Genomic DNA, 27,732 nt, shown 5'->3' with positions numbered 1-27,732 from the left:
CGCAGCCCCGCTGCTCCTATTACAACAGTTTAAGTCCTGGGAGTTCACGAGCCTGAGTAACACAGTGTGACTAAGCCCCCAACCCTCACCAATAAAATCTCCAGTACATTTCAAGCTAAGAAGGGGGTACAACTCTCACAGTTCATGACTCTGAAGGTCCCACAAACTGACAGAGACAATCACTGACCACCTACCCACCCAGTGCCAACGGTAAGACTAGAGAAGAGGCTTTAAAACCACAGAGAAACCCTGTCTCAAAAAACCCAAAAAAAAAAAAAAAAAAAAAAAAGACTAGAGAAGAACAAGTTCCATGCCATGATAGTCGGTGAAGGGCACTTGTGCTGTGTCTGCAGGATCAGGTTTTGTTAAATGGGGCTAAAGAAAGGGCTCAGAGAATGCGCAAAGAGTAAGAATCATGAAAAGTATAAGAATAAAAATCACAGGGGCTGGAGAGATGGCTCAGTGGTTAAGAGCACTGACTGCTCTTCCAAAGGTCCTGAGTTCAATTCCCAGCAACCACATGGTGGCTCACAGCCATCTATAATGAGATCTGGCGCCCCCTTCTGGCTTGCGGGCACACATGGAAAGAATGCTGTACACATAATGAATAAGTAAATAAATAAATAAATAAATATTTTAAAAAAGGGAATAAAAATCACAAAGCCGATGCCCTATCCCTTCCCTGCCCCCTCCCTACACATGGTTTCGTTACTCCAGCTGTGCAGTAAGCACCCGGGTGGCATGCAGGCTCTGTCACTAGAGAACACATGTCCGTCACAGTAGCCTTGTTGAGCAGCAGCGTTTTACCTGCTTTCCAGGTTTTTGGACTTTAGCTGCTGCTCCCCTTCACCAATCTGCTCCTCTAGCACCTTCACTCTGGCTTCTCTCTGCTCTGGAGCTTCTTGACCAAAGAGTTTGGTGGTCATTCCCTTCAATGAGAATGTTCTCACAGTCTAAAAGGGAACAGAAACAGACGAACTGACAAGGCGTGAACATACAGACGGACATTACTCAGCTAAAAACACGAGGATTCTGACTTGTACTACAACCCAGATGAATCCGGATGGCATCATGACAAGTGGGGACGACAGCCACAAAGACAAACACTGTCTGACTGCACGCAAGCGGGGTATCTAAAGGGGTCAGACCAGCAGCAAAAGTGGACTGTGGTTTCCAGGGCTGGGAGAAGAGGACTGAAGCTGTCAACAGGAATGGATTTAGTTTCATAAAATGCCAATGTTCTAAGGACTGGCTCTAACAATGTAATTATACTTGACACTACTTGAAAATGGTTATTACGGTACTGGTGTTTTGAGGTGTTTTGTTTTTTTGGTGCTTCAAACTCAACAGAGATCACCTGTCTCTGCTCCCAGTGGTGGCATTAAAGGTGCGCAGCACCACGCCAGCTTCCTGAGAGGTACTGTTAGCACTGCAGCGCTTGTCGTGAACCAGTGGCCGAGAGGCAGCGTGCACTTGCTATCTCCCTGTTCCGAGAACCTTTCTCTTGCCATGTCAACTGATGCATTCTAGTCAGGTTGCTGGGCTCTGCAGAGAGGTTTATATAACATACCAAATTTTCTTCAGAAGTACACAAATCACACCATAAACGTTAAAAAGGACTTTCTTAGGAGAGATTCTGATTGAGTAAGGCTTTCCAAAGTAAACTAAGTTTTAAAAAATTTTTAATTTTTTAAATCTGTGTGTATGTGTGTGGGCATTCAGGTGTACAAAGACACCAAAATATGGCAAAGATTTCCTTGGAACCGGACTTAAAGGTGATTGGGAGCTGCCTGACTTAAGTGCTAGGAATCAATTTCTGATTCTCTGCAAGAACTAGTAAGCACTCCTAACCACTGAGTATTTCCCCAGCTCCTGAACTAAAATTCCTATAAAACACCTTGCCCAATTAGATAGGACTAAGGACTAAAAAGAGCATAGTTTTGATGGTTGTTATTTTTTTTAGTTTTTATTTTATGCACATCAATGTTTTACCTGCATGTATGTCTATATGAGGGCATCAGATCCCTTGGAACATGAGTTAAAGACAGTTGTGAGCTGCCAAGGGGGTGCTGGGAATTGAACCCAGGTCTTCTGGAAGAGCAGCCAATGCTCTTAACTGCTGAGCCATCTCTCCAGCTCTGACTGCTATCTTTTTTTTTTTTTTTTTTAAATCAAGAAAGCAACCAAAAGGGGCAGGAGGTGGTTCAGTGATTAGAGTATCTGCTGCTCTTTCAGAAGACCTGGGTTCAGTTCCAGCACCACATTAGGAGGACAGTGACTCACAGCTGCCTTCAACTCCTAAGGAGTTCTAAGGGATCCAAATGTCTTCTTCAGCCTCCTGCAGGTACCACACTCATGCAGCGCACGCACGCACACACACAAGGGAAAGGAAAGACAAGGGAAGCCAACACATTGTATCCTATGCAGTTATTTTGTAATCTGTAATAAACCATTCCAGAAAAAAAAAAAAGCAATCAAAAACCTCTAACGTCCCCTCATGATCCTCCTGCTCTCTGGCCTCCGCAGCTGCAGAACCCTGAACAACACTCACCCCAGTGGCCAGCTCCTCGCACTGCTGCTTCTTGGAAGCCAGGTCCTGAGCAGCCGTCTCCAAGTCATACTGCATAAGCTCATGCTTCCGGCACACAGCCCTTGGGGGGAGCAAGCACAGCCATTGAGTTTTTCTGGCTTTTTTAATATATTAGAAATGTTTCAGGGGTGCAGGAGAGACATTCATAATACCTAACTAGGTCCAGGGCTTTTGTGACCTTTTGTAACTTTCATGTTTAAAATGTAGTAGTCCAACCTTGAAAATTAAATCTAACTGAATCTAAGCATAAAAACTTTATGGATCCAAAGACAAAGGTGGCTTATATAATTATTTTCAATAAACACACCACTATCAATTGTTCAAACTCTCTTTCTGTAACAGTCTCATTAGGTACAGTCAGTTGTCTTTGAATTTCAAACCTCCTTGCCTCTGCCTCCTGAGCTGCTGGGTTACAGGTATGCACCACAGGAGCTCACACTGTGGAATCCTGGGACAAGTGAACATTCTTTGATAGGGTAAGATCTCAAAGTTGTCTTCCTTTTCTATCTAGACATATCTTAGCTTTAAATCATAATAATGAACTACGCTTACTATGACAATTCCAATACAGAAATGCACAAAATAGAACAGTTCCAAAAACACCCACAATCCTACTGTACACACAATCCACACAAAGTGTGTCTAATCTTCCAGAACACAGTTAGGCATACACACACACACACACACACACACACCTCTACTGCGTCTATACTTTTACACTTAGCCACAAACAGTGGGCACCATTCCATGTCAATCCACAGTGATCATTTTTATGATTTGTAGGAACTACACAGAATTTTGCTGTATGCAGCAATTCTCTTTTGCTTCATAACTTGAAAACATTCTGGTGAAACACAGAGCAGGTAAGGAAAAAGCTAACTACCTGCCAATGTTTTCTGCCCAGTAAAATTCTTTTTTTTTTTTTTAATTTTTACTTTGAATTCTGTGTGTGCGTGTGCATGAGTTTGTGTGTTCATGTGAGTGCAGTGGATCTCCTGGAGCTGGAGTTACAACTAGTTAGTTGTAAGCTGCCTGACATAGGTACTGGGAATTGAACCTGGTCCTCTGGAAGAGCAGTAAAACTCTTAACCACTGAGCCAACTCTCCAGCCCCCCAAAAGAGTTCTACTTCTTTTTGTTTTCTTCATTCAATTTGTAAACAGGGTCTTCTTGCTATGTAGCCCTGGCCGGCCTGGAATTTACTATGTAGACAAGGTGGGCCTTGACCTCAGAGATAGGCTGCCTCCTGAGCACTGTGACTAAGGACCTGCACACTGTGCCCTGCCTCCAACAGAATTCTATACTGCTCTTCAACGTGACAGAAAACTAATCAAAAGCCAATAACCCTTTCAGAAAAATGGTTTTCCTAACTTGAATTAAAAAAAAAATCCAAGAAAGGAAGAAAGAGTGGTAGTTTGAAGGAGAATAGCTCCTATAGGCTCATATATATGAATGATTGGTCCCCAGCTGATGACACTAGGAAGGATTAGGAGGTGTGTCGCTGGGGTTGCTCTGAGGCTTCAAAAGCCCATGCCACTCAAGTTAGCTCCTTGTTTCTCTCTTCCTGCTGCTTGTGGATCAGATGTAAACTCTAAGTTACGGTGCCTGCCTGCCTGCCTGCCTGCCTCAATGCTCCCACCATGATGCCCATGGACTAACCCTCCCAAGGTCACAATTAAGTGCTTTCTATTGTAAGCTGCCTTGGTAATAGTGTCTCTTCAGTGCAACAGAAAAGCAACTAAGAAGGAGGGAGGAAAACATGCTAACTTTTTGTTATCCAATAAGTCTGTTTAACAGAGAATTCTGTTTGTCTCTGTAGGGCTCTACACCTCAGCCTGTATTCTGTTCCCAATCTTCAAATTGAAAAAAGAAGGAAGAAACAGACACTCCATGATCCCAAACAGAAAAGCTCTTGTTAAGAAGATACTTGAAGAGTGGAACTTCTGGTTTTCTGCCTGAGAAGGGAATACTCTGGGTCTCATTAAGCGGCCTGACAGAGTCAGCTCACTTAAGAAGGAGCCTATTGTCTACATTTCTGGGCTGTCACTAAACTTACCGCAGCGCTTCTGCGTAGAAGAGATACTCCTTCAGCTGGTCCGCATAGTGCTCCTCATCTTCCAGAATATCATCAATAGAGGATGCGTACCTGTCAAGAAACATAGTAACTCTAACTGTGTCAACAAAAATTAATATTTAAAGCAAGTGGCAGACAAAGCACTTATAACTCCGTCTCCAGGGGATCCCACACCCTCTCCTGGCATCAGTGGCATCTGCACACACATGGCTCGAGCACACACTCACAGGCACACACACACACACAAACATAAATAGTTGTTTGTTTTCTGAGACAGGGTTTCTCTGTGTAGCCTTGACTATCCTAGAACTCACTCTGAAGACCAGGCTGGCCTCAAACTCACAGAGATCCACCTGCCTCTGCCTCCAGAGTGCTCAGATTAAAGTAGTGCGCCACCACCACCCAGCTAATAAGTTTAAAAAAAAAAAAAACTTAAAAAAAAAGCTAGTTAGCTTGAATATGGCATACGGAAAAGTAATATTTTTTTAATTTATTTCTTTATTAATTAAAGATTTCTGTCTCTTCCCCACTGCCGCCTCCCCTTTCCCTCCCCCTCCCCCAATCAAGTCCCCCTCCCTCGTCAGCCCAAAGAGCAATCAGGGTTCCCTGCCCTGTGGGAAGTCCAAGGACCACCCACCTCCATCCAGGTCTAGTAAGGTGAGCATCCAAACTGCCTAGGCTCCCACAAAACCAATAGGTGCAGTAGGATCAAAAACCCATTGCCATTGTTCTTGGGGTCTCAGTAGTCCTCATTGTCCGCTATGTTCAGCAAGACCGGTTTTAACCCAGGCTTTTTCAGACCCAGGCCAGCTGGCCTTGGTGAGTTCCCGATAGGACATCCCCATTGTCTCAGTGTGTGGGTGCCCCCCTCGCGGTCCTGAGTTCCTTGCTCGTGCTCTCTCTCCTGGTACTCCTGATTTGGACCTTGAGATTTCAGTCCGGTGCTCCAATGTGGGTCTCTGTCTCTGTCTCCTTTCATCGCCTGATAAAGGTTAATATTCAGGAGGATGCCTATATGTTTTTCTTTGGGTTCTCCTTCTTATTTAGCTTCTCTAAGAACCCAAATTATAGGCTCAATGTCCTTTATTTATGGCTAGAAACCAAATATGAGTGAGTACATCCTATGTTCCTCTTTATTTTAAATAAAGTATTTTCCTACCACCGAATAGCTTGAGCTGCACTGATATGGACTGCACATTCACAATATAAAAGTGATGGCTTCATATAGGTAGTCATATGGCATGACTAATACATATCCATTACCTGACATACTCATCTTTTCCACAAATATTTAAGACCTTTTTTCTTTTTATTATTGGTTTAAAGTAGCTATTTAAATATGGCAATTACCAGGATCTGGCTATGACAAACAATGCTGCTATTAACATAGTTGCCCTTTGACCGAAGAATGGATAAGGAAAATGTGGTATATTTACACAATGGATACTACAAAGTAGAAAAATTAATGATATCTTGAAATTTGCAGGCAAATGGAGCTGGAAAACATCATTTTGAGTGAGGTAACCCAGACCCAGAAAGATAATCATCACATGTACTCACTCATAAGTGGTTTTTAAACATAAAGCAAAGAAAACCAGCCTACAAATCACAATCGCAGAGAACATAGACAACAATGAGGACCCTAAGAGAAACATACATAGATCTAATCTACATGGGAAGTAGAAAAAGGACAGGATATCCTCAGTAAATTTGGAGCATGGGGACCATGGGAGAGGGTTGAAGAGGAGGGGAGAGGTAGGGAGGGGAGCAGAGAAAAATATAGAGCTCAATAAAAATCAATAAAAAAAATTGAAAAAGTAACAATAAATAAATATGGCGATTACATTTTATTTATATAAGGGGGGGCACATGTGTGCCATGGGGCATGGTGGAGGACAGAGAACAACTTTTGGGAATTGGTCCTTTTCTTCTAGGATGTGGGACCTGGGACTTAAACTTGTACTCACCAGCCTTGGAAACAAGGGCCTTTACCCACTGACTACCTCATCTGCCTTACTGCTGTCTTTTCTTTCTTTTTTAGAATTTATTTATTTAATTACATATACAGTGTTTTGCCTGCATGTATACCTACACACCAGAAGAGGGCACCAGATCTCATTATAGGTGGCTGTGAGCTACCAAGTGGTTCCTGGGAATTGAACTCAGGACCTCTGGATCTCTGAGTCATCTCTCCAGCCCCATCTTTTCTTTATTTAATTTGAAAATTTTCATAGAAAAAAATGCATAAAATTTATCTTCAAAGGAATTTTTTGAGGCAGGGTCTCATGTAACTGTCCTCAAACTCCCTGTGCAGACAGGGTTGACCTTGAACTTCTGGTTCTCCTGCCTCCACCTTCCTGCGCCCCACTTCAACTGGTTTTACATGGTGCTGGAGATGGAACCCAAAGACTTGTGCACGCTAGGCAAGTACCTTACCACCTGCCCTGTATCTCCAGTCCTGGGACAAGGTTTAAGTGCAAACTTCAGGAGAATTAGGTACATGTGCGCTGTATCAACCATCTCCAGCACGTTTTCAGCTTCTCAACTGGATGAGGTCCTTATACAGCATTAACTTCTATCAATTTAAAATTAAGAGTTCTTTTTCTATTCTAGGCATGCTGATGCACAGCTTGAACCACAGCATTTGGTGTGCAGAGACAGGCAAATCTCTCTGAGTTCTAGACCAGGCCAGGCTCATTTACATAGTGAATTCCACGACATCCAGGACTCTATCTTAAAAAAAAATAAAAAAATTTAAAAAGTACCTTTTCCTCTATATTGTCCTAAAAGCTACAATTTTAATTTTATTATGATGTATATAAAAGATCTAAATACGTTTATATACTTTATAAAAACTGAATTATGTTTTATGTAAAGTGAGATTTGGTTCAGAGGGTTTTTTCTTCTTCTCTGTGTAGCAATCTATTTTTCCAGCAGTGCTTTTAAAGTTCACTATAGAAAAGTATGCATCTATTTTTGGACTTAATTGTCTTCAATTGAACTCTTTTTTTGTTTTTTCAAGACAGAATTTCTCTGTGTAGAACTGGTTGTTCTGGAACTCAGTCTGTAGACCAGGCTGGCCTCATGGAGATCCACCTGCTTCTGTCACCCGAGAGCTGGGATTAAAGGCGTGCATCACCATCACCTGGCTACAGATTTTTATCTTTATTTTGTTACTGTATGAATTAGACAGTTTCAGAATACATGTATAAACCAATCTTGCATTCCTAGAGAAACAAGTTCTCTGTATACGTGCAAACCATAACTATAAATGCCAGTTAACTTGATATAAACCGGCGAGTACCCAGCACTCCCCACTGAGCAAGCCCAGCTACATAGTTCTTAAGTTACTCACACGTCCATGTGGTGCCCGGCACTCTGCAGCCCATCACCCATTTCTTTTTCGATGGCACTCCACTCACTGGAAGAAACAAGGGAAACGCTATGAACTGGCTCTGCGAGGTATTACTCCCAGCTGTGTTCACAAGATCCTTTTCTAGCTAGGACCCACAGGTGGATTATTGTCCCTGACTCAAGTATACTGATTTTCCCTTAAAATTTCATAATTAAAGGTAAGAAGACAATACACAAAGCTAGGGCTGCAGCTCAGTCAGTACAAGGCCTGCCTACCGTGTTAAACATGGTGCACATCCGATACCCAAACACTAGAAAAATGGGGGCAGGAGAACCACAAGTTCAAGGTGGTTGATTTTGACTACAGACAAATTTAAGACCAGCCTGGCTACATGAGACTCTATCTCAAAAAACAACAAAGAAACAAAAATAATAAGGAAAAGAACCACCCCTCAGAAAGAAAATTTACAAAAGAAAAAAATTTAAAGCTGGGATTGGGATGGTGGCACAAGCCTTAACACCAGCACTGCAGATACAGAGGCAGGCAGATCCTGCAAGTTCTAGGTTTTCCTGGTCTACAAAGTGAGTTCTAGGCCAGCCTGGGCTACACAGTAAGACCCCTGGGTTTGAGTCCCAGCATCCACATGGCAGCTCACAAATATCTGTAGCTCTAGTTCCAGAGGAACTTTGGGCCTCCATAGGCACTAGGCACATATACACATTACACATTTGCTGGCAAAACACTCCTAATATAAATAAACTAAAAATTTAAGTAACCAAAACATGCAAGTCATACACAAATACATACATATACCACCCTCCCCACTTTGGTACTGAGGGTTGAACCCAGGGCCTCATAGACTAGACAACTGTTCTAACCCTGAGATATACTTCCAGCCCTTACACAAGTATTCAAATTACTGAAATATCCTAAGATTCAAAAACTTATCTTGCTAAAGTCTTCATAAATCATAAATGGAAAAAACAAAGAAAAGAAAGAGAAAGTATCCAATTCTATGAGACAGTGGTTCATTCTCTCCAGGCCATCAGCAGAGAAAGTAGGAGGCCTTGGTCCCTTCAGTCAGGAGTTGTCACTCAACATGTAGAATTCTCTCAACACTTTTGTTTACAGAATGGCTTTAAAATGAAAGCGCTCGCTTACTAGACAAAAGAAAGCTGTTAGTACAGGACATCACTGAATCTGTAAATCTCAACACTTGAGTCAGACATGTGTGGATTGTTGCAAGTCTCAGATATGCCTGTGCTACAACATAAGGAGTTCCAGGCCAGCTGAAGCTACAGGGTGAAACCCTGTTCCAAAAGAACCAGAAGGCGATGGAGACGGCTCAGTGAGGAAAGAGATTACTTACCATGGGAGCCCGCGGATCAGAGTTTGGACAGCTGGGACTCCTCTACATGACAACCTGCTTATGATGCCAGCACTTGGGACACAGGGACAGAGCAAGCTGCCTGGCTAGACTAATCTAAACTGGTGAGCTCTAGTGTCAAGGAAGAGAACCTGCCTCAATGAATAAAGTGAAGAACAATCAATGATACCCAATGCTAACCTCTGTTGTGGGATTTTGTACACTGTGTGAAGATGTCTTGCTGTGATTTATGTGATAGAAAGCTGAATGGCCAATAGCTAGGCAGGAGAGTTAGGCGGGACTTCCAGGAAAAAGAGGGGAACTCGGGATCATTCTAGGTGCACAAGAGACACACCAATGAGATACAGAGAGACATACAGAATGAAAGAAAGGTAAAAAGTCATGAGGCAAAACATACATTAATATAAAAGGGTTAATTTAAGTTAAAAGAGCTAGTGGGATAAGCCTAAGCTAAGGCTGAGCTACAATTAATATTAAGTCTCTGTGTTATTATTTGGGGCTGGCAGTCCAAAGAAAAATCTTACTACAAACCTCTGGATTCTACACACATGTACATACACTTCAACATGTACACACCATTTAACACATGCACCTACTCACATGTGAACACACACGCTCCATTAGAGAATATAAATAAATAAACCGTATTCTCCTGACTCATACATTATAAGAGTTTTAAAGCCAAAAAGTCAATTAGAGCTAAGTGTTTAATTCTGTAAGATACTTACCTAAAAACTCTTCCATAATTCCCATGTACTTTATACACACCATAGAGTCGATCTGCTACTCTCTGAAATATTTAACAGAAATTAGTATTAGGCTGAAGTTATACACAGATTACTTTTTAAAAACCCATATACTTTTTTTTTTTTAAGGCAGGATTTCTCTGTAGCTTTGGATCCTGTCCAGGCTGGCCTCAAACTCACAGAGATCTGCCTGCCTCTGCCTCCCAAGTGCTGGTATTAAAGGCGTGTGCCACCACCGTCTGGCAAAAATCCATATACATTTTTAAGAGTCAGAGGGGAAAAAAACAATCACCATGCTTACCAGGAAAGAAAAGCACCCCCAAACCACATGACAAACACAGAACTAGAGCAGCCTGACATGTTTGCTGTGCTGCCACAGTCCTTTTTAGCAGTTTTTCTGGTTTGCCTTTTTCTTTTTGTTTTGTTTTGTTGAGACAGGGATTCTTTGTGTAGCCCTGGCTGTCCTAGAACTCACTCTTTAGACCAGGCTGGCTTCAAATTGACAGAGATCCACCTGCCTCTGCCTCCTGAGAGCTAGGACTAAAGGTGTACTTTGCCCAGCATGTTAGCACTAGTTTTAATCACAGCACACGAAGTAGCTGTATACCATCAGAGTCCGTAAGCCTCCTTTCCTGTAGCCTTTCCAGGATTATGATGCTGCAGAAAGCATCTCTGAGAGGCACCTTTCCCCCTTCAGACTGTTTCCTTATGAGCAAGCTTGCAGCAGAAGACACGTGACTGCACCATCCTGATTACCCCTCCCCTCCTGCTGTGGGGCTAAAATTCCTTCCTGAAGGAGAAGTGGACACTGGGAAAGGAAAGAGTCTATGGCGTGCTACTAGATGATGAACTTGAAGATCTGGATACACACAGATTTTTCTCCTTTGAGTCTCCTAGCAGATTTCAGAGATTCAGAGATTTAAAATTCCTAGCTGGGCCCAGTGGCTTGTGCTTCCAGCACTGAAGGGCAGAGGCAAGTGCATCTCTGTGAATTTATGATAGTCTGGTCTACAAAGTGAGCCCCAGGCCAGCTAAGTCTACACAGTGAGACTCTGTCTCAAAACAATAAAGACTCCTGATACAAGTGATTTCCAAAGAAGCTGTGTGATTCTCTCCGACCACCCTCTCTAACTATGCTGCGAACACCAGATATTACCACATCTACAGACAACAAAACAATAAATATTAAATATGATGTCAGTAACTATAATTTACATCTTTAGAATGTTAGCAAAATAAAGTTGTGTTTTTAGAATATTAACAAGGTTATATTAAAAATGAGATTCTGCCAGGGGAAGAGGTAACAGAATACAACAGGAAATAGAACCATGTAGTTGAGTTCAAGTTCTTTCTTTGTTTAAATGATTTATTTAGGGGCTGGAGAGATGGCTCCGCAGTTAAGAGCACTGGTTGCTCTTCCAGAGCTCCTGAGTTCAATTTCCAGCAACCACATGGTGGCTCACTACCATCTCTAGTGGGGTCTGATGCCCTCTTCTGGCATAAAGGTATATATGCAGATAGAGCACTCATATATAAAATAAATCTTATAAAATTTTTGTAAAATTTTAATTTTTACTTACATGTATAAGTGTTTTGCCTGCATGGACGCCTGTGCATCATGTGTATGCTGTCTAGAAGAGGGCACTGAAACCTCTGGAAATAGAGATATAGACGGTTTTGAACCATCCTGTGGGTGCTGGTAACTGAACCTGGTCTTCCACAATAGCACCAGGTGCTCTCAACCTTCCAGCCTCGTGAGTGCAGCTGCTATGTAGAGCTGCGAGACTAGAGTACTCCAAACCTTTATACTGTGTCTTTCAGATAAGGACATGACCTCCATCAGGTGACTCTGCTAACCAGGGCAATTCACTGAGTGCCCGTTATCTTCCCATCCTTTGCCCACGTATACCTGTGGGTGGCTAAGAGAATGGGCTCCTGAGGCAGATTTACAGTCTCATTCTGGTCTCCACATCTGTCTCCTGGGAGGTACTAGAGTCCATTAATCTCACTTGCCTGTTTCGGACTGTGTAAAATGAAGTGACAGGACTGTCCCCACAGGGTCGTTAAGGGAGGCTATCCTAACATATCTAGCATCACAGTACACAAGTAATAGTCAAGGAAAAGTGTTAGTTTTAATTTCCTTTAGCTCACAGACCAAAACTGACCCTTCTTGGCCCTGAGGCCACCAGCTGTTTAGTAATTCTGTTTACTCAAGTATTTAATTCATACCTAGCTGTAATGTAACTTTTACCTTTACATGTTTTTTTTTAAGTTATTTATTAAGTATATGGTGTTCCACCTGCATTCATGCCTGCAGGCCAGAAAGGGGCATCAGATCTCATTACAGATGGTTGTGAGCCACCATGTGGTTGCTGGGAATTGAACTCAGGACCTTTGGAAAAGCAGGTAGGGCTTTTAACCCCTGAGCCATCTCTTCAGCCCCCTACACATGGTTTAAAAAGAATTATCCTCAACAGAAAAAATAATGCTTCCACTTCTCCTTTAAGCAGTTTATACCTTGCCACCTGTCTTAAACAGCATCTGAGCTATCTTCTACAGTTGACACTGCCACTAGGAAAAATCCATGGAGTTCCTGTGTGAGTTTTCAAGCCCCCATCCTTGCATCCTGTCACTCTACTGTGACTGTTCGTGTCTCAGGACCTTTCTCATATTTCAGAACACTATTTTAAAACCCAAGTCAATCAGAAGATATCACATGGTTCCACTCATATAGTAGAATTTTTTTTTTTTTTTTTTGGATTTTTTCGAGACAGGTTTTCTCCGTAGCTTTTTGGTTCCTGTCCGGGAACTAGCTCTTGTAGACCAGGCTGGCCTCGAACTCACAGAGATCCGCCTGCCTCTGCCTCCCAAGTGCTGGGATTAAAGGCGTGCGCCACCACCGCCCGGCTGATGTAGTAGAACTTTAACTTGACTCATACTCAAGTGTAATTTCAAAGTAATGAAAGACCTAGAAATTTCACCTCATTGACCAGAAACCCTTTTAACTATTCAGTTCTTACTCCTAAGCAGGGAATAATAGAGAGAGCCACCCACTCCAGTTGACTTACTTTTTTTCTTTTTTCTTTTCTTTTGCTTTTTTGAGACAGAGTTTCAGTTCTGACTGTCTGGGAACTCACTTTATAGAACAGGCTGGCCTGGAACAGAGATCCGTCTGCCTCTGCCAGTGTTGGGATTAAAGGCGTGCGCCACCAGTGCCACCACCACCCAACTTACTCTGACTATCTTAGCATTTAAGGAGTCTATTGGGGCTATGTTGGAACCTTGGTCTTTAGTGAAGTGTACAATTTTATGGGGATGCTAAGAATTCAATTTAGGTCCTCGTGTTTGCAGGGTGGGTACTTTTTACCCACGGAGCTGTCTCCACACTCGTAGTCTATCTTACGGTGTCTGTTGACAGAGATGGAGGTCTTGTACAAGTTGGTCACACACTTTACCATAGAGCTACATCCCCCAGTCCTACCTTTCTGTACTATCACAGAAAATTTCAAATATTATGAAAGTACGGAAAAGCACAGTTCAGTGGCAGAGTACTTGTCTAGCATTTATGCATTCATGAGGTCCTTTGTTTGAGTCCCAAGACTGAGACAAACAAAGAATACAGAGAAGGACTGGAGAGATGGCTCCACAGTTAAGAGCACTGGCTGCTCTTCCAGAGGATTGGGTTCAATCCTAGCACCCGCATGGAAAAACTCACAATCATCTATTACTCCAATTCTAGGAGATTCAACACATGGAAATTTTTTTTAAGTTTTTTTTTCTTTTTTTTTTTTTTGTTTTTTGAAACAGGGTTTGTCTTTAACTTTGAAGCCTGTCCTGGAACTCACTCTGTAGACCAGGCTGGCCTCGAACTCACAAAGATCTGCCTGTCTCTTTCATCCAAGTGCTGGGAATAAAGGTGTGTCCACCACTGCCCGCCTATATTTTTTTAAAAATGTATAAAGACCAAAAACGTGTACATGTACTTCCTGGCATCCAGCTTCAATAATTATTATACAGTCAACCTAGTTCCATCTAAAACTGCACCACTGTACACTAGGAAGAAATCAATGAGCTCAAATTCTTCAAACTGTTTCTCCTTTTCTTTTTTTTAAAAGATTTATTTATTATGTATACAGTGTTCTGCCTGCATGTAAGCCTGCATGCCATAATAGGGCATCAGATCTCATTATAGATGGTTGTGAGCCACCATGGGCGCTGAGAATTATACTCAGGTCCTCTGGAAGAACAGTCAGTGCTCTCAACTGCTGAACCATCTCTTCAGCCCCTGTAAGCTGTTTCTAACAGAAAAGCCTTCCCATCTCTCTTAGAAGGCAGTTTGGTTATGAATATACTAGATTTAAATGTAAAACCAGTCAAGCATGGGGACTCGGTGACAAGTGCAGTCTGTAGAAAGTGTCGCCGAGCTCTGGATCACTTACAGCTCTGACGCGAAGGAGATGGGAGATGACGGACTGCAGCTCGTCACTGTAGTGCTTCAGTTCAGTAAACCTCCTGAAACAGGGAACAAAGCATCACTCAGGAAAACACGCAGAGTCTGTGCACAAAATAGCAATTCCTGCGAATAATGAAACTCATTCTATTTAACCACATCCTGTCCCTAAACAAGCCAATATCAACAGAAAAATATCCGAACATCAAGCAGTATATCTACACATACTGAGAGCCAAAGATGCACACTTATTAAATTACATCATGAGACTAAGGCAGAGATAAAAAATCTGTGGGTATGGAAAATTATTTTGAAAACAAAACAAAACAAAAAAACAGGAAAAAATTTCTGGTACTAAAAATATACTAAATAGCAACCTCAACCTAAATAGCAGTCTGTCCTGGCATTAGTTCTGTTGACCAGCAGGCTGGCCTCGAACTCACAGAGATTCACCTGCCTCTATCCCCTGCCCCAGGTTCTGAGATTAAAGGCATTGCTACCACTGCCCCACCTAGACTTAAATATCTTATTTTATGTGAATGCTGATGTACACCACTTGCATCCTTAGTGCCCACGGAGGTCAGAAGAGGACATTGGATGCCCTGGAACAAGTTTTATGTATGGTTATGAACTATCATGTGGGTGCTGGGAATTGAACCTGGATCCTCGGGAGGAGCAACAAGCATTCTAACCACTGAGCCATCTTTCCAGCTGAAGACAGCAAGGTTCTAATGTCACTCCGCACACAGACTACAGAAGGCAGCAGGTGGGAAGTCAGTCAATCTAAAGCTTTCTCAAATCCACATCATCTCAACCCTTTCTTTAGAATCGGCTTACACCCTGTGCTCTAGGTTCTACACTTTGTATTATTTCCCAATTTCTTTTTACCACAGTTAACCCATGCCTTTTACTTCCTAGTCAACCTTGAAGTTTCTCCCGTGGTCCTCTCTTTCTTCACCTGTGTCTAAGTGTGTGAAGAATCCTGAAATGTCTTAATGATCCCGTAGGTAAGAGAGTTTGCCAGGAAAGCAAGAGGACTTGAGTTCAGATCCCCAGCACCCACATAAAAGTCAGACATGGCCTTCATGTCTGTAACTCCAGCACTGCAGGATGGAGATGGATGGATCCTGGGAACTCACTGGCCAGCTGGGCTACCCAGTGAGCTTCAGGTTTAGTGAGACACAATGTCCCCTTCTGGAACCTGCATGCATATACCATGTACACACACACAGAGCTGGGCACGGTGGCTTACATTTATAATCCCTCAGCACTTGGGAAGCTAAGGCAGGTGGCTCACCGTGAATTTGAGGCCAGCGTGGACTACAGACTAAGATCCTATCTTAAACAATAACACTAAAATCCCAGGGCAAGCCCACTACTGAAGTCTCACTGGGAAGAGTGAGCCACAGCAGACAGGTCCAGTGGCACGCAGGGTCTCACAGCAGGATCCAGGTGCTGGATACCCTCAGGTTCACTCTAGGAAATGCTGAGTTTGGGTGTTCTTCAGATGTGAGTCCTAGACTCTCAGTCATTTGCTCATCAACCTTTCAATAAATGCATTCATCCCATGACTTGTTTGTAAGACTTCATGTTTATGACTATGAATGGTATGTCACCACATCCAAAATTCCTACCCAACCCAGCACTGTCTCCTATACCGTAGATCTATACCAGTCCCTTAACAGTACTTGTAGTTACTTTCATATCCAAAGCTTGACCTGTCTTTCCCTACCTCACCCCAAATCCATTCCACAATCCACAGCAGTCTTACAGTAAAGCCTAAGAACTACCTGTCTTTTGTTGTCTCTCTCACCCCACACCCTTTCTTATACACCCAGGTTATCTATTCCACTTCTATAATATTGCCCAGATCTGTTCATGTTGCGCTTGATCTGGCCTTTCTGCTGGTACCTTAGGTCAATATTAGCACCATCATCTATCACCTGGAATTCTCTTACGGCCCAGACTGGCACTCCAGTCTACCTCATACACTCTAATCTACTGCCTACTCTGTTTTGACAATCTTTCTCAAGTCAAAGCCTACATAATTTCTCTGGCTTTTTTGTTTCTTTTGTTTTGTTTTTTGAGACATGGTTTCTTGTGTAACAGCCCTGGCTGTCTTGGAACTTGATTTGTAGATCAACCTGGTCTCGAACTCACAGAGATCCACCTGCCTCTGCCTCCTGGGTGCTAGCATTAAAGGTGTGTGCCACCACCACCTGGCTAAGGTGTGCACTATTATGTATAGCCTCTATCAAATCTTGTACTGGGGAACCAGAAGCCAGAAATCCTTTACAGAAAGTTTCTCTGGAGTTTCTTGGCCTGACTCCCTAAGGGCCTTTCCTTTTAGGGCAGGCTTAACTATAAAATTCTTAAGTATCACAATAGGTTATGAACCACTTCAGAAGACTATAAAATTGTTAGAGATGCAGCCCACCTAAGTTAAGAGAACCAGAGGACCTCACATCTCAATGACAGAACACCCACAGCACACCAGTTTGATCATCTGATTTCTTTAAACAGCTGGTAGATAAGGAAGGAAACAGTATCCCCGTGGGATCAATAACATCATCAGTCAAAGTTAAAATTCTAAACACCCATAGACTGGCCAGCAGAACAAAGCCTGCATCTTCAGAGAAATTAGATACTGGGGGGAAAAGGTTTAAGGGTGAAATAGAGGCAGATTTTCCAGAAATGAGGTCTGGATCCTTTGCCAGTATCAAACTCCATCCAGTATGGTCTGCAAATGAAAGCAAGGACGGTTGACTTTTAAGGACCTAAGTGACAAGGCATTGTCAGAGAGACTAAAGCACACACAATGTCAGATTTTGTCCTCTCCCAACACCAACCTTTTTCAATCCCTGATCAGAAACCAAGTAAACACCAATTCTAGCATGATCTTGAGGCTGTCTACACCAGTGCAACCCATTTTGTCTTCTATTCCTTTTGAAAGAGTCCACTGTCATTATAGCCACAGGCTGCCTTTCATCTCCCCCTCAGACTGTAACCACTGTGCCTTCTCAACCTCAACAGGTGCTTCCCCAACTAGCTCCCACAGGCTTTTTCTGGATGTTTCTCTTCAGTCTGAGAGCTCAAAGGCACAAACCAGTTTGGAGTCAACTGCTGTCAATTTTCTACTGTTCTCTTATTTTCTTACAATTTTTTGTCTTCTCCGTCCTATCACAGTGAAAGTGTAAAGTCACACGAATTTAAAAGGTTTTCTTTTTTCTTTAAAGATGTATGTATGTATGAATGTATACAGTACAGGCCAGAAGAGGGCACCAGATCTCATTACAATGGTTGTGAGCCACCATGTGGTTGCTGGGAATTGAACTCAGGACCTTTGGATGAGCAGGCTCTTAACCACTGAGCCATCTCTCCAGCTCCCCCTTTTAAACCAAGCTTAATAGAGCACACCTTTAATCCTAGAACCTGGTAGGCAGAGAGAGTGGGTGGATTTAAAGACAACCTGGTTTACTCAGTGAGTTCTAAGACAGCCAGATACCCTGTTGCATCCCCCCCCCACGCACGCACGCACAAAGAAAGTTTAAAACATTATGTGTGAATGTGTTGCCTACATATATGTGTGTGTATCATGTATGTGCTTGGTGCTCGCACAGGTCAGAAGAGGGCATGGGGTCCCCTGGAACTGGAGTTACAGATGGTTGTGAGCCACCATGTGGGTGCTGGGTACTGAGCCCAAGTCCTCTGCAGGAGCAGCAAGTGCTCTTCACCCCCAAGTTGTCTCTATAGGCTGCACTTAATCCTCTTGTATAATCTGTAAATCAACCATCATCTAAAATAAACCCAGAAGAAAAGACACTCAATGTATTATGAGTCTGTGCGACATTTGTGAGTCACAAATGTCAGCGCCAACCTTTCTCTTTCAGCTTCTGCATTTCCAGTTCCTACTGCCCTGCCTATCCGGGAGCTGTTTTTGATTTGTAATCTTTTTCTATTGATGGTTACTGTGTTTGAGCGAATGTGAGCATGGGTGTGCTACACACGCATGTGAAGGTACAAGACTAGCCAGTCTGTGAACTTCTGGGAGATTTTCCTAACTCCTCCCATCTCACCATAAAAGTGCTGGGATTCCAGATGTGCACCATCACATCTGGCTTTTTTGCTTGCTTGTTTGTTTATTGTTTTTGTTTTTCAAGACAGGGTTTCTCTGTGAAACAGTTCTGGCTGTCCTGGAACTCACACTGTAGACCAGGTTGGCCTTGAACTCACTTAAATCTGTCTGCCTCAGTCTCCTGAGCACTGGGATTAAAGGTGTGTACCACCACTGGCCGGCATCTTTTTTTTTTTATTTAACTTTATTTTATGTGCTTTGGTGTGAAGGTGTCAGAGCTCCTGAAACTGGAGTTATAGACAGCTGTGAGCTGCCATATTGGTGCTGGTAACAACTCAGGTCCTCTGGAAGAACAGCTAGTGCTGTAAACCGCTGGGCCATCTCTCCAGGCCCCACATCTGGCTTTCTAACATGGATTCTAGGATCAAAGTTGTCAGGCCTACATGGCAATCATTTTTATCCACTGAACTATACTGAGAGCCCCTGACCCGAGCCACTTAAAAGACAATTCTAACTCTATACTACTTTCTATCAACACTTCCTGTTCCAAATAATCTGAAAACTCAAAGGCCCTAAGAAAATCATAATTAAATATTTGACCATGTGGTTTGTTTTTCTTTAAAAGAAAAATTATGGTTTTACATGTGATTTAAGTGAAGGCAATGTTTTGTTTTTTTCAGACAAGAAAGCTAGCAATTAAAACCACAGTAAATGAAACTTCCTGGCAAGGTTATGGCTGGCACAATATTAGGACTGTTTATTTATACAAAACCAAACTAGTAGATTTAAAAATAATTACATAAAGAAAGCCTGGCGGTGGTGGCGCACGCCTTTAATCCCAGCACTTGGGAGGCAGAGGCAGGCGGATCTCTGTGAGTTCGAGACCAGCCTGGTCTACAAGAGCTAGTTCCAGGACAGGCTCCAAAACCACAGAGAAACCCTGTCTCGAAAAACAAAAAAAAAAAAAAAATAATAATAATAATAAAAAAATAAATAAAATAAAATAAAAATAACTACATAAAGAATATATAATTTATGTAATCTGGCCAATTTATCATTTAGATTCTGTTTCAATGGACTTAGTTTATTTGCAACACAACATAATTAGGCAATGAGTGGCCACTGTCAGACCAAGGAAAATGACCTTTACAGAGTCCCTAAAGCAGTGGGTTGCAACCCCAGGAGGTGTCAAATTTCCCTTTCACAGGGGTTGCGTAAGACCATTGGAAAACACAGATACCTACAATACAATTCATAACAGCAGCAAATTTATAGTTATGAAGTAACAATGAAAATAATTCTATGGTTGGGGTCACCACACGAAGAGCTGACTGTATTAAAGAGCTGCAGCATAGGAAGGCTGGGAGCCACTGGACTAAGGTCACGTAAACACAAGACTCCAGATCTCCCTTCTCACTGCTTTAACAGTCAAGTTGGTCTGGGGGAAAATACACTTGCATAAAGCAACTAGAAACAGCATTCTGGTCATCTCTCTGAAACAATTATTCTGGTTATGAGGAATTTAGGGAAACAGAATAAAACTTTTGTGATGCATACTATTTTAACAATGGCATGACTACTTTTAATTGTTATTAATCTGTTGGGCTAACCATAATCAGACCTAGAACAGAGAATTTACATACACCCTCTCTCTTTTTTCATTTTTGTTTTCTTTCCGAGACAGGGTTTCTCTGTAGCTTTGGAGCCTGTCCTAGAGCTCACTCTGTAGACCAGGCTGGCCTTGAATTCAGAGATCAGCCTGTCTCTGCCTCTGGAGTGAGGGGATTAAAGGCGTGTACCTCCATCTCCCAACAAGAATCTCTTATAATGAAATTTAAGGCAAATCAATTTCCTTGTAACTAGACACTCATTTTATACTTTGACAATATTACTGGCTACAACCCATCTAAAATTCAAAAAACCTACAAACAGTATGGATAAAATCCAGTAATTCAAATAATCTTGTAAAGCCAAAAGAAAATGAAGAAATTCAAATGACAAAATCTTTTTCATTATATTGATAAGCATTTAATAAAAAACTAATTAGTGGAACATTAGTGCTAAAGTATCAACAAAAATAACAGATCCCTTAAGGAATATACATCCACCAATGTCACAAACAGCCTGTTTCTTTTAGAGTAACATAATTTTACTTCTAATCTACAAAACACCTATTATTTACCATACATGTCATTTTAAAACTTATAAAAACCTCAATGGGACCTTAATGAAAGAAGCCAATTTGAAAGGTAACCTATTATTTGGCACGACATTCTTTAAAAGGAGAAACTAGCCAGACAGTGGTGGTGCACACCTTTATCTCCTGTTGTGGGAGGCAGAGGCAGTTAGATCTGAGAGTTTGGTCCAGTATGGTCTACAGAGCGAGTTCCAAGACGGCCAGGGCTACACAGAGAAACCCTGTCTTGAAATAAACAAACAAAAAATTATAGAAACAGTAAAACTAGAAAGTTACTTGAGCTGGAAGGAGCAGAGGACTTTAGGACATCGACCTGTTCCATCTATTCTATATGATGCTGCAAGAGCAGCTGGAAGGAGCAGAGGACTTTAGGACATCGACCTGTTCCATCTATTCTATATGATGCTGCAAGAGCAGATGTGCTCATCCCAAACCAGGTCTTGTCCCAGCAACAAACTCTGTCCACCCAGTGGTCTGCGTGAGAGGTGGAGAATCAGAGTCTGGGAAGGAAACGGAGGGTTTTCTATGCTCGATGCTCAGTGTTGCTGTGAACCTAAACTTGCTCTAAAAAAATGTCATAAACAAACAATACTTGAGGGTGTATAATAACATAAACAGGTAGTCCTAGCACTCAGAAGCTACAGACAGGAGGACCAGGAGTTTAAGACCAGTTTGGGTCACATAGGATCTCAAAACAACAAAATGGAGATAAGTGTGGGTGCAGATCCTAGTAGCACTCACAGACATAATTAAAATAATTTAAATAATTTAAAAATAATTTAAAAATAATAAAAAAACAGAAACAAAAGTTCAATGGTTATCATTATCACTTCCTAATTACCAAAATCTTAGAAATATTCATTTATATTTTATATTCAAAGTTTGTGAGAAAAGTCAAGAAGGCCTACAGATTTAGCCTGGTGGCAGAGGGCTTGCTAGCATGCAAGAGGCTCTGGGTTCTATCCCTACCAGAAAACAAGCAAAACAGAGTCTTAATGTTAACAATGTCAGTTTATGAATTACAGTTAGGCATGACAGGTTATCAAACACGCGAATTATAAAAACTTAGCTGACACTGATTAGTGCCGAAGGACTCACTAGAGGAATCCTAACCCATCTGTATCTACGCCAGGAGCTGCAACTACAAACCATCTCTAGCTGAAGCACGCTTCCTGTAAAGAAGCGTGTAAGGAAAAGGCTAGCCCATCCACCAGACTCAGAGTGAGCACAACCTAAATCTCTAGGATCTGTCTTACCCCAAGAAGTCATGTTGCCAACTCCAGCATCCAGTACAGAAATGCTCTCAAGAACACCAGACACGAAGTCAAGGACTTGTGTAAGCACAGCACCTCAGGACCCTTACACTGTGCATTTGCCCTCAGTTTTGTTGGCATACAAACTAGACTGTTATTATACATAAATAATACATAATTTTCTTAAACTGTGCACATTTGATAAGCGTTCATACAAGAAAAGCTACAGGAAAGGACTTTTCTCATTTTTCTGGTATCTTCAACATTTAATCAATGTTTCTAGAAAAAAAAGCAATGGTCTAATTTTCTATAACTTCAGACACAACCTTAACCTCAAATTACCAAACTTCAAAATCAGTTTTAGACTTTAAAAAGGTTTCACTAAATGCAAATTATTATTAAAAATATTTAGCAAACTAAGTGCATACATTCAGAAATGAAAAATGAAATAGATCAATAGGCACCACTCAAAACAACATTGTAAACTGTGATTAAAGCAAAGCCTTACTTGTCTGGGTTTTTCACTCTGAATGTTGCATTAAGCGCTTTTAACCTGGAGTCTGCCTGGAAAAAATAATTTGTTGACTTAATACAATTACATTTCAGGGTATAAATTCAAACAGCTTTACTTTCCCTTCAGAATTAAAGTGCTCAAATATGTGGATTTTTTTAATCATTTGTTATAAGCATATTAAACATATTGAAAAAGAATAGCTTCTTTTGAGAACAGCACACAGCATGTTACAAATCAGCATAAGTATGTGGCCTTCAGTGATTCCAAGCTAACAACCACCAACACCAATGCACCAGTAATGACAACAGCTCTGCATTATCTCCAAGCCAAGAAAAGTGGTGACCTGCCTAGGCAGGCTGTGAACCTGCTGCTTTATGGAGATCCTGTGTGTTCTGAGCATACTTCTCAGGTGGAATCCAAACCACATGGGCCTTCATTTTTCTTGTTATCATAATGTCTCAGAAAAAGAAAAAAATGAAAATAGCTACATTAAATTAATACTATGCTAAATAAAGCAAGCTAGATGGTATCACATTACTAAAGACATCCCTTTTTTGGTTTTTGAGATGGGTCTCATGTAGCCCAGGCTGGCCCTAAACTTCTCATCCTGTTGTTCTAGATCCCTAGCATAGGGTTTCAGGTGTGAGACAGTGTGGTGCCCGGCTTACAAAACACATCTTCTTAACTTCACTTATTTCTAGGTAATTGTTCTCTAAGAAGAGACAGAGAGGTAAATACTAAATAGGAATTTCATTGCATGAGAATCCTAATTTTTTACGTAAACAGAAATGAAAAAGAAAACTGTGTCAAGCATGGTGGTACATGCCTTTAGTCCAGCACTTGGAAAGTAGAGGCAGTTCAACCTCTGTGAATGCTAACCCAACCTAGTCTATAATGAGTTCCAAGACAGCTAGTGAGGATTATGTAGAGAGATCTTGTCTCAAAAATAAAACAAAAAGATGGTGATATGCACCAATAATCACAGCACTTGGGAGGTAGAGGCAAGCGGATCACTGGGGCCAGCCTGGTCTACAAAGTTCAAGGTTAGGCAGAACTACGTAGCTTGTCTTCAAGAACAAAAAACAAAAACATCCACAAAACCAAACCCAAACAAACAAAAAACCCAAACCAGGGTGCTAAAGAGATAGCTTAGCAGTTAAGAAAGCTTGCTGTTCTGGCAAAGAGCCTGGCTTCACAGTTCCCAGCACCCCCATGGCAGCTCAAAACTGCCTGCAACTCCAATTTCAAGGATCCCATGCCCTGCCCTCTTCTAGTCACCATGGGCACTAGGCATGCATGTGGTACACATACATACAAAATACAAATGTAAATCTTAAAAAAAAAATACATTTTTAAAAAAACCAAATGTAGTTTGGCTTTTTAAAAATATCTTTATCCTCATGAAGACTTTATATTATTCCAATTTCCAACCCATAATTACAAATACTTTCAATTAACACAACAAAGTAAACCAAAACCAGCAGGATATCTGAGTTACTCCACTAAGAAAATAGGAACAAATAACAAATGAGCTCTTTCATATACTCAGCGCCCACAACTCCAGAGTAAGGGATCTGCACAGTTGGTCAATAAACACCAAAAAAGCTTAAAGATTTATTCCTTTTATTTTATGTGTATGAGTGTTTTGCCTGTGGGTATATATGTGTACTACATACATACCTGGTACCCAGAAGCCAAAATACTGGTACTGGAGTTACATATAGCTACATGGTAGCCACCATGTAGGAGCTGGGAAAAGAACCCAGGCCCTCTGCAAAATTAGCAAGTGCTCTTAATTGCTAAGCCATCTCTTGGACCTCTCAAATCTCACTTTAAAATAAATAAATACATTTATTTCTTTATTCATGGGGGGGGGGGGTTGCCTACATGTATGTCTGGCAAGTCTGTTCACCATGTACATGCTTGGGGCCTGTGGAAGCCAGAAGGCAGGAATGGATCTCCTGGAACTGGGTAAAGATGGCTGTTATCTACCACTTGGGTACTGAAGGTGAACAGCCAGTGCTCTTAACCACTGAGACATCTCTCCAGTCCTCTCAAATCTCACTTTTGTTTGTTTGGTTTTTTAAGACAGAGTTTCACTGTGTAATCCTGGCTGTACTGAAACTAGTTCTGTAGACCAGGCTGGCCTCGAACGTACAGAGATCCACCTGCCTCTGCTTCTTGAGTATTGGGATTAAAGGGATGTACCACTATGCCCAGCTTCAAACTCTCTCTTCCTTTTTCCCCCCTTTTGGTTTTTGGAAACAGAGCCTGTCCTGGAACTAGCTATTGTAGACCAGGCTGGCCTCAAACTCAGAGATCCGCCTGCCTCTGCCTCCGCCTCCAGAATGCTGAGATTAAAGGCATGCACCACCAATGCCCAGCTCTCACTCTTCTTTCTATTATGTATACAAGGTTCTGTCTACATGTATGCCATAAGAGGGCACCATCTTATCATAGATGGCTGTGAGCCACCATGTGGGTTCTGAGACTTGAACTCAGGACCTCTAGAAGAGCAGCCCCAACCTCTGAGTCATCTCTCAGGCCCCAAATCTTACTTTCTGATCCCACAATGTTTTTCTTTTTTCTTACTTTTAAACCTTTCCTTACCAAACATCTAGCAGAATAGGTCCATCGCCACTGCTCACTTTAAGATCACACAGAAAGAAGATGCTTAAAATGAGACCAAACCAGAGTCTTCTGAAGCAACTCTGAAGAGTTTCCTAGCCCACTGCAAAGCTGACAGGTTACTTTGCATCCACCCAGAAGCTCTCCACTCAACACCCAAAGATGCACCTTACCTAGTGCTGTTTATAGCCCCGTATTTTTCTCCTCTAAAGCAGGATTATCTGAAATCATGCTGTATGTGTTTCTTGACTGTCCATTTTTGTTTTACAAAGCTGCACACTCTGAATGCACACTGACTCTGGAGTGTTGCGGGAGGTCCTTCCGCCCCTCCAACCAATAGCTGCTGTGATACCAGCCCATTGGGGCGTGGTCTCTCTCCCTTTAAAAAAGCGGCTATTTCCTCTGCTCGCTCTCTTCACTTCCTGCTCCGCCGGAGACTAGACTCCCTTCCTGGTTGTGCAGATGGCTGTTGTCTGGGACGGTGATCTGTAAGTTTTCCCCTTTAAATAAATAACACCCTATTAATCATAACTCCAAACTGGTGTGGCCTTGTTCGTGACTTACGCCTTCACTGGAGCAGCATAAAGGCTGCCGTGTCAACACTTTTAGCGTTTTCTCTATTTTCTCCTAAACCTTGCCAAAGAAACTACCCAGCTTGGGTTTCTCTCTCTAACTGTTCTTTGCTGACCTTAGGGTTGGTTCCACTGCAGATCTCCTATCCTTCAGATCTCGACTCAAAAACCATCTCTTCAAGGGAGACTATATTAGGTCAGTTTGCCCAAAACCATCCTAGTTTGTGCCCCTTGTTCCTGTCTTAGTAACAGTGCCCTCTATACTGCACACCCAGTATACATACTCTATACAACACAAAGAGTCAGTCTAGATAACAAATTCCGTGCACACTTTTCTTGAGTCAGGATCTCCTCATATATACAGCTTGGAGTGGTTTGGAACTCATGATCCCCCTGCCTCAGCCTCATAAATGCTAGGATGAGAACTGTGAACTGTGAGAGCCGAAGTTCCTGGGGGCTGGAGGATTCTATGTTGAAGATTGTCCAGACTGATGAAAATATCGTGACTGTGCAGAGCTAGAATGTTACAGGTTGACAGCCAAAGCGACCTTGGACCTTCGGTCCTTTCACTAGCCCTTTATCACTAGCTAGGGTAACTGACCTAACTTCTGACTATTAGGTAGAGCCCTAGGAATAGATTCTTAGCAGACCTCTAGCTTCCACCAACCCGAAGGCTAAGAATGCTATCAAAAAGCATCTGAGTGCTACAGCAGTGCTCTCCTGGCTTTGCTGAAACCTGCCCACCTGCTGTCCCCACCCACGTGTGTTGTAAAGGCAGTAATGTATTTTGTTCTGTTCATGGAGTTCATGCACCCTCCACAGCACAACCCATCATTCTAGACAACCCAATTCTGTGTTCCCAGGTCATGCTTGCTCGTGAGCCTTAGAATACTTTCTTGTTATTCCCTCTTGGGAAAGAGTTGTGCTTTGTGTTGCTAGCCACTGCCTGCCTGACTCATCTTAAAGTGACTCCAGAAAACAAACCCTACTGGTTCATTAACAACAATCATAGTCTACTCCTCTTGTGCTGCTTTTCACAATTCAAAAACAAATTTTTTTTGTTGTTTTTCACTGGGTTTCTGTGTAGCCGTGGCTGTCCTGGAACTCACTTTGTAGACCAAACTGGCCATGAATTCAGAGATCCACCTGCCTCTGCCTCCTGAGTGCTGGAATTAAGAGAGTGCACCACCTGTGAACCAGCTTCAACGTATTTTCTAGATGACTTATCCCTTCTTAACACATATCCCACTCCTTAAGAACAGGCCAGTCACGGTCTGCACAGCATTTAGAGCAGCAAGTACCTCACATTCTGCAGGTACCCAGACTGTGGAATCAGAGGCTAGCAGAGGGCCACACCTTGTCTCTGGCATTCCTTCTTCCAAGCAAAAAGAAGGGTTCCAGATTCTTCTGAATCAGCCTCTATTCATTAAGACCTGGGCAATACAAAGGTGAGCATTCTCATGATGCAGTTAACTGACCATCTTAGTCTGCACTGAACTACTTTGTGTTCATTACTCTAGGGACAAACCCTGGGCTCTCCTTCCACAGATTCACAGACCATGAGTATTTAAATAAATACTCCAAACATGAAGCGGGGATTGAGAGGGCTGAAAGTATGGCAGCAAACCATGTTACATCCATCTGAACATCGCAGAATCCTGTGTTGCCTAATTGTAGCTTTCAGTGATCAGATAACTAATTGTTAGATATACAACCTTCATATAAATTAAATGTGGCCCTATATGTGTGTGTGAATGCACACCTATCGACGTATGTATACGGTGTCATATATTAATACATGTGTGTATACTTGTGCATTGTGAGGCTGTCCAAAAACATCTCATTTTTCTCATGGAAGAAAGACTTGAAAAAGAATTCATAATAAAATAATA

The 27,732-nt window shown here is 42.0% G+C and overlaps 1 protein-coding gene across 5 annotated transcripts in view; it reads right to left on the bottom strand.

The window, feature by feature from the left end:
- Snx4 (sorting nexin 4) overlaps positions 1 to 27,732 on the bottom strand; it is an 80,979-nt gene that overhangs the window by 23,629 nt on the left and 29,618 nt on the right. For all 5 annotated transcript variants that reach the window (XM_050159819.1, XM_050159818.1, XM_050159817.1 and 2 more), the window contains exons 6-12: positions 22,635 to 22,690; positions 14,591 to 14,663; positions 10,134 to 10,195; positions 8,019 to 8,084; positions 4,646 to 4,735; positions 2,552 to 2,651; positions 808 to 953 (exon numbers count right to left, since the gene is read on the bottom strand). In XM_050159819.1, the coding sequence (XP_050015776.1) occupies positions 808 to 953; positions 2,552 to 2,651; positions 4,646 to 4,735; positions 8,019 to 8,084; positions 10,134 to 10,195; positions 14,591 to 14,663; positions 22,635 to 22,690 (593 nt within the window). The remainder of the gene's footprint in view (positions 1 to 807; positions 954 to 2,551; positions 2,652 to 4,645; positions 4,736 to 8,018; positions 8,085 to 10,133; positions 10,196 to 14,590; positions 14,664 to 22,634; positions 22,691 to 27,732) is intronic.

Source organism: Alexandromys fortis, unplaced genomic scaffold (genome assembly GCF_014885135.2).
Source record: "Alexandromys fortis isolate MF-2015 unplaced genomic scaffold, M_Fortis_MF-2015_v1.1 scaffold_119, whole genome shotgun sequence".
Taxonomy (NCBI): Eukaryota; Metazoa; Chordata; class Mammalia; order Rodentia; family Cricetidae; genus Alexandromys; species Alexandromys fortis.
This window is presented reverse-complemented; position numbering and strand designations above follow the sequence as displayed.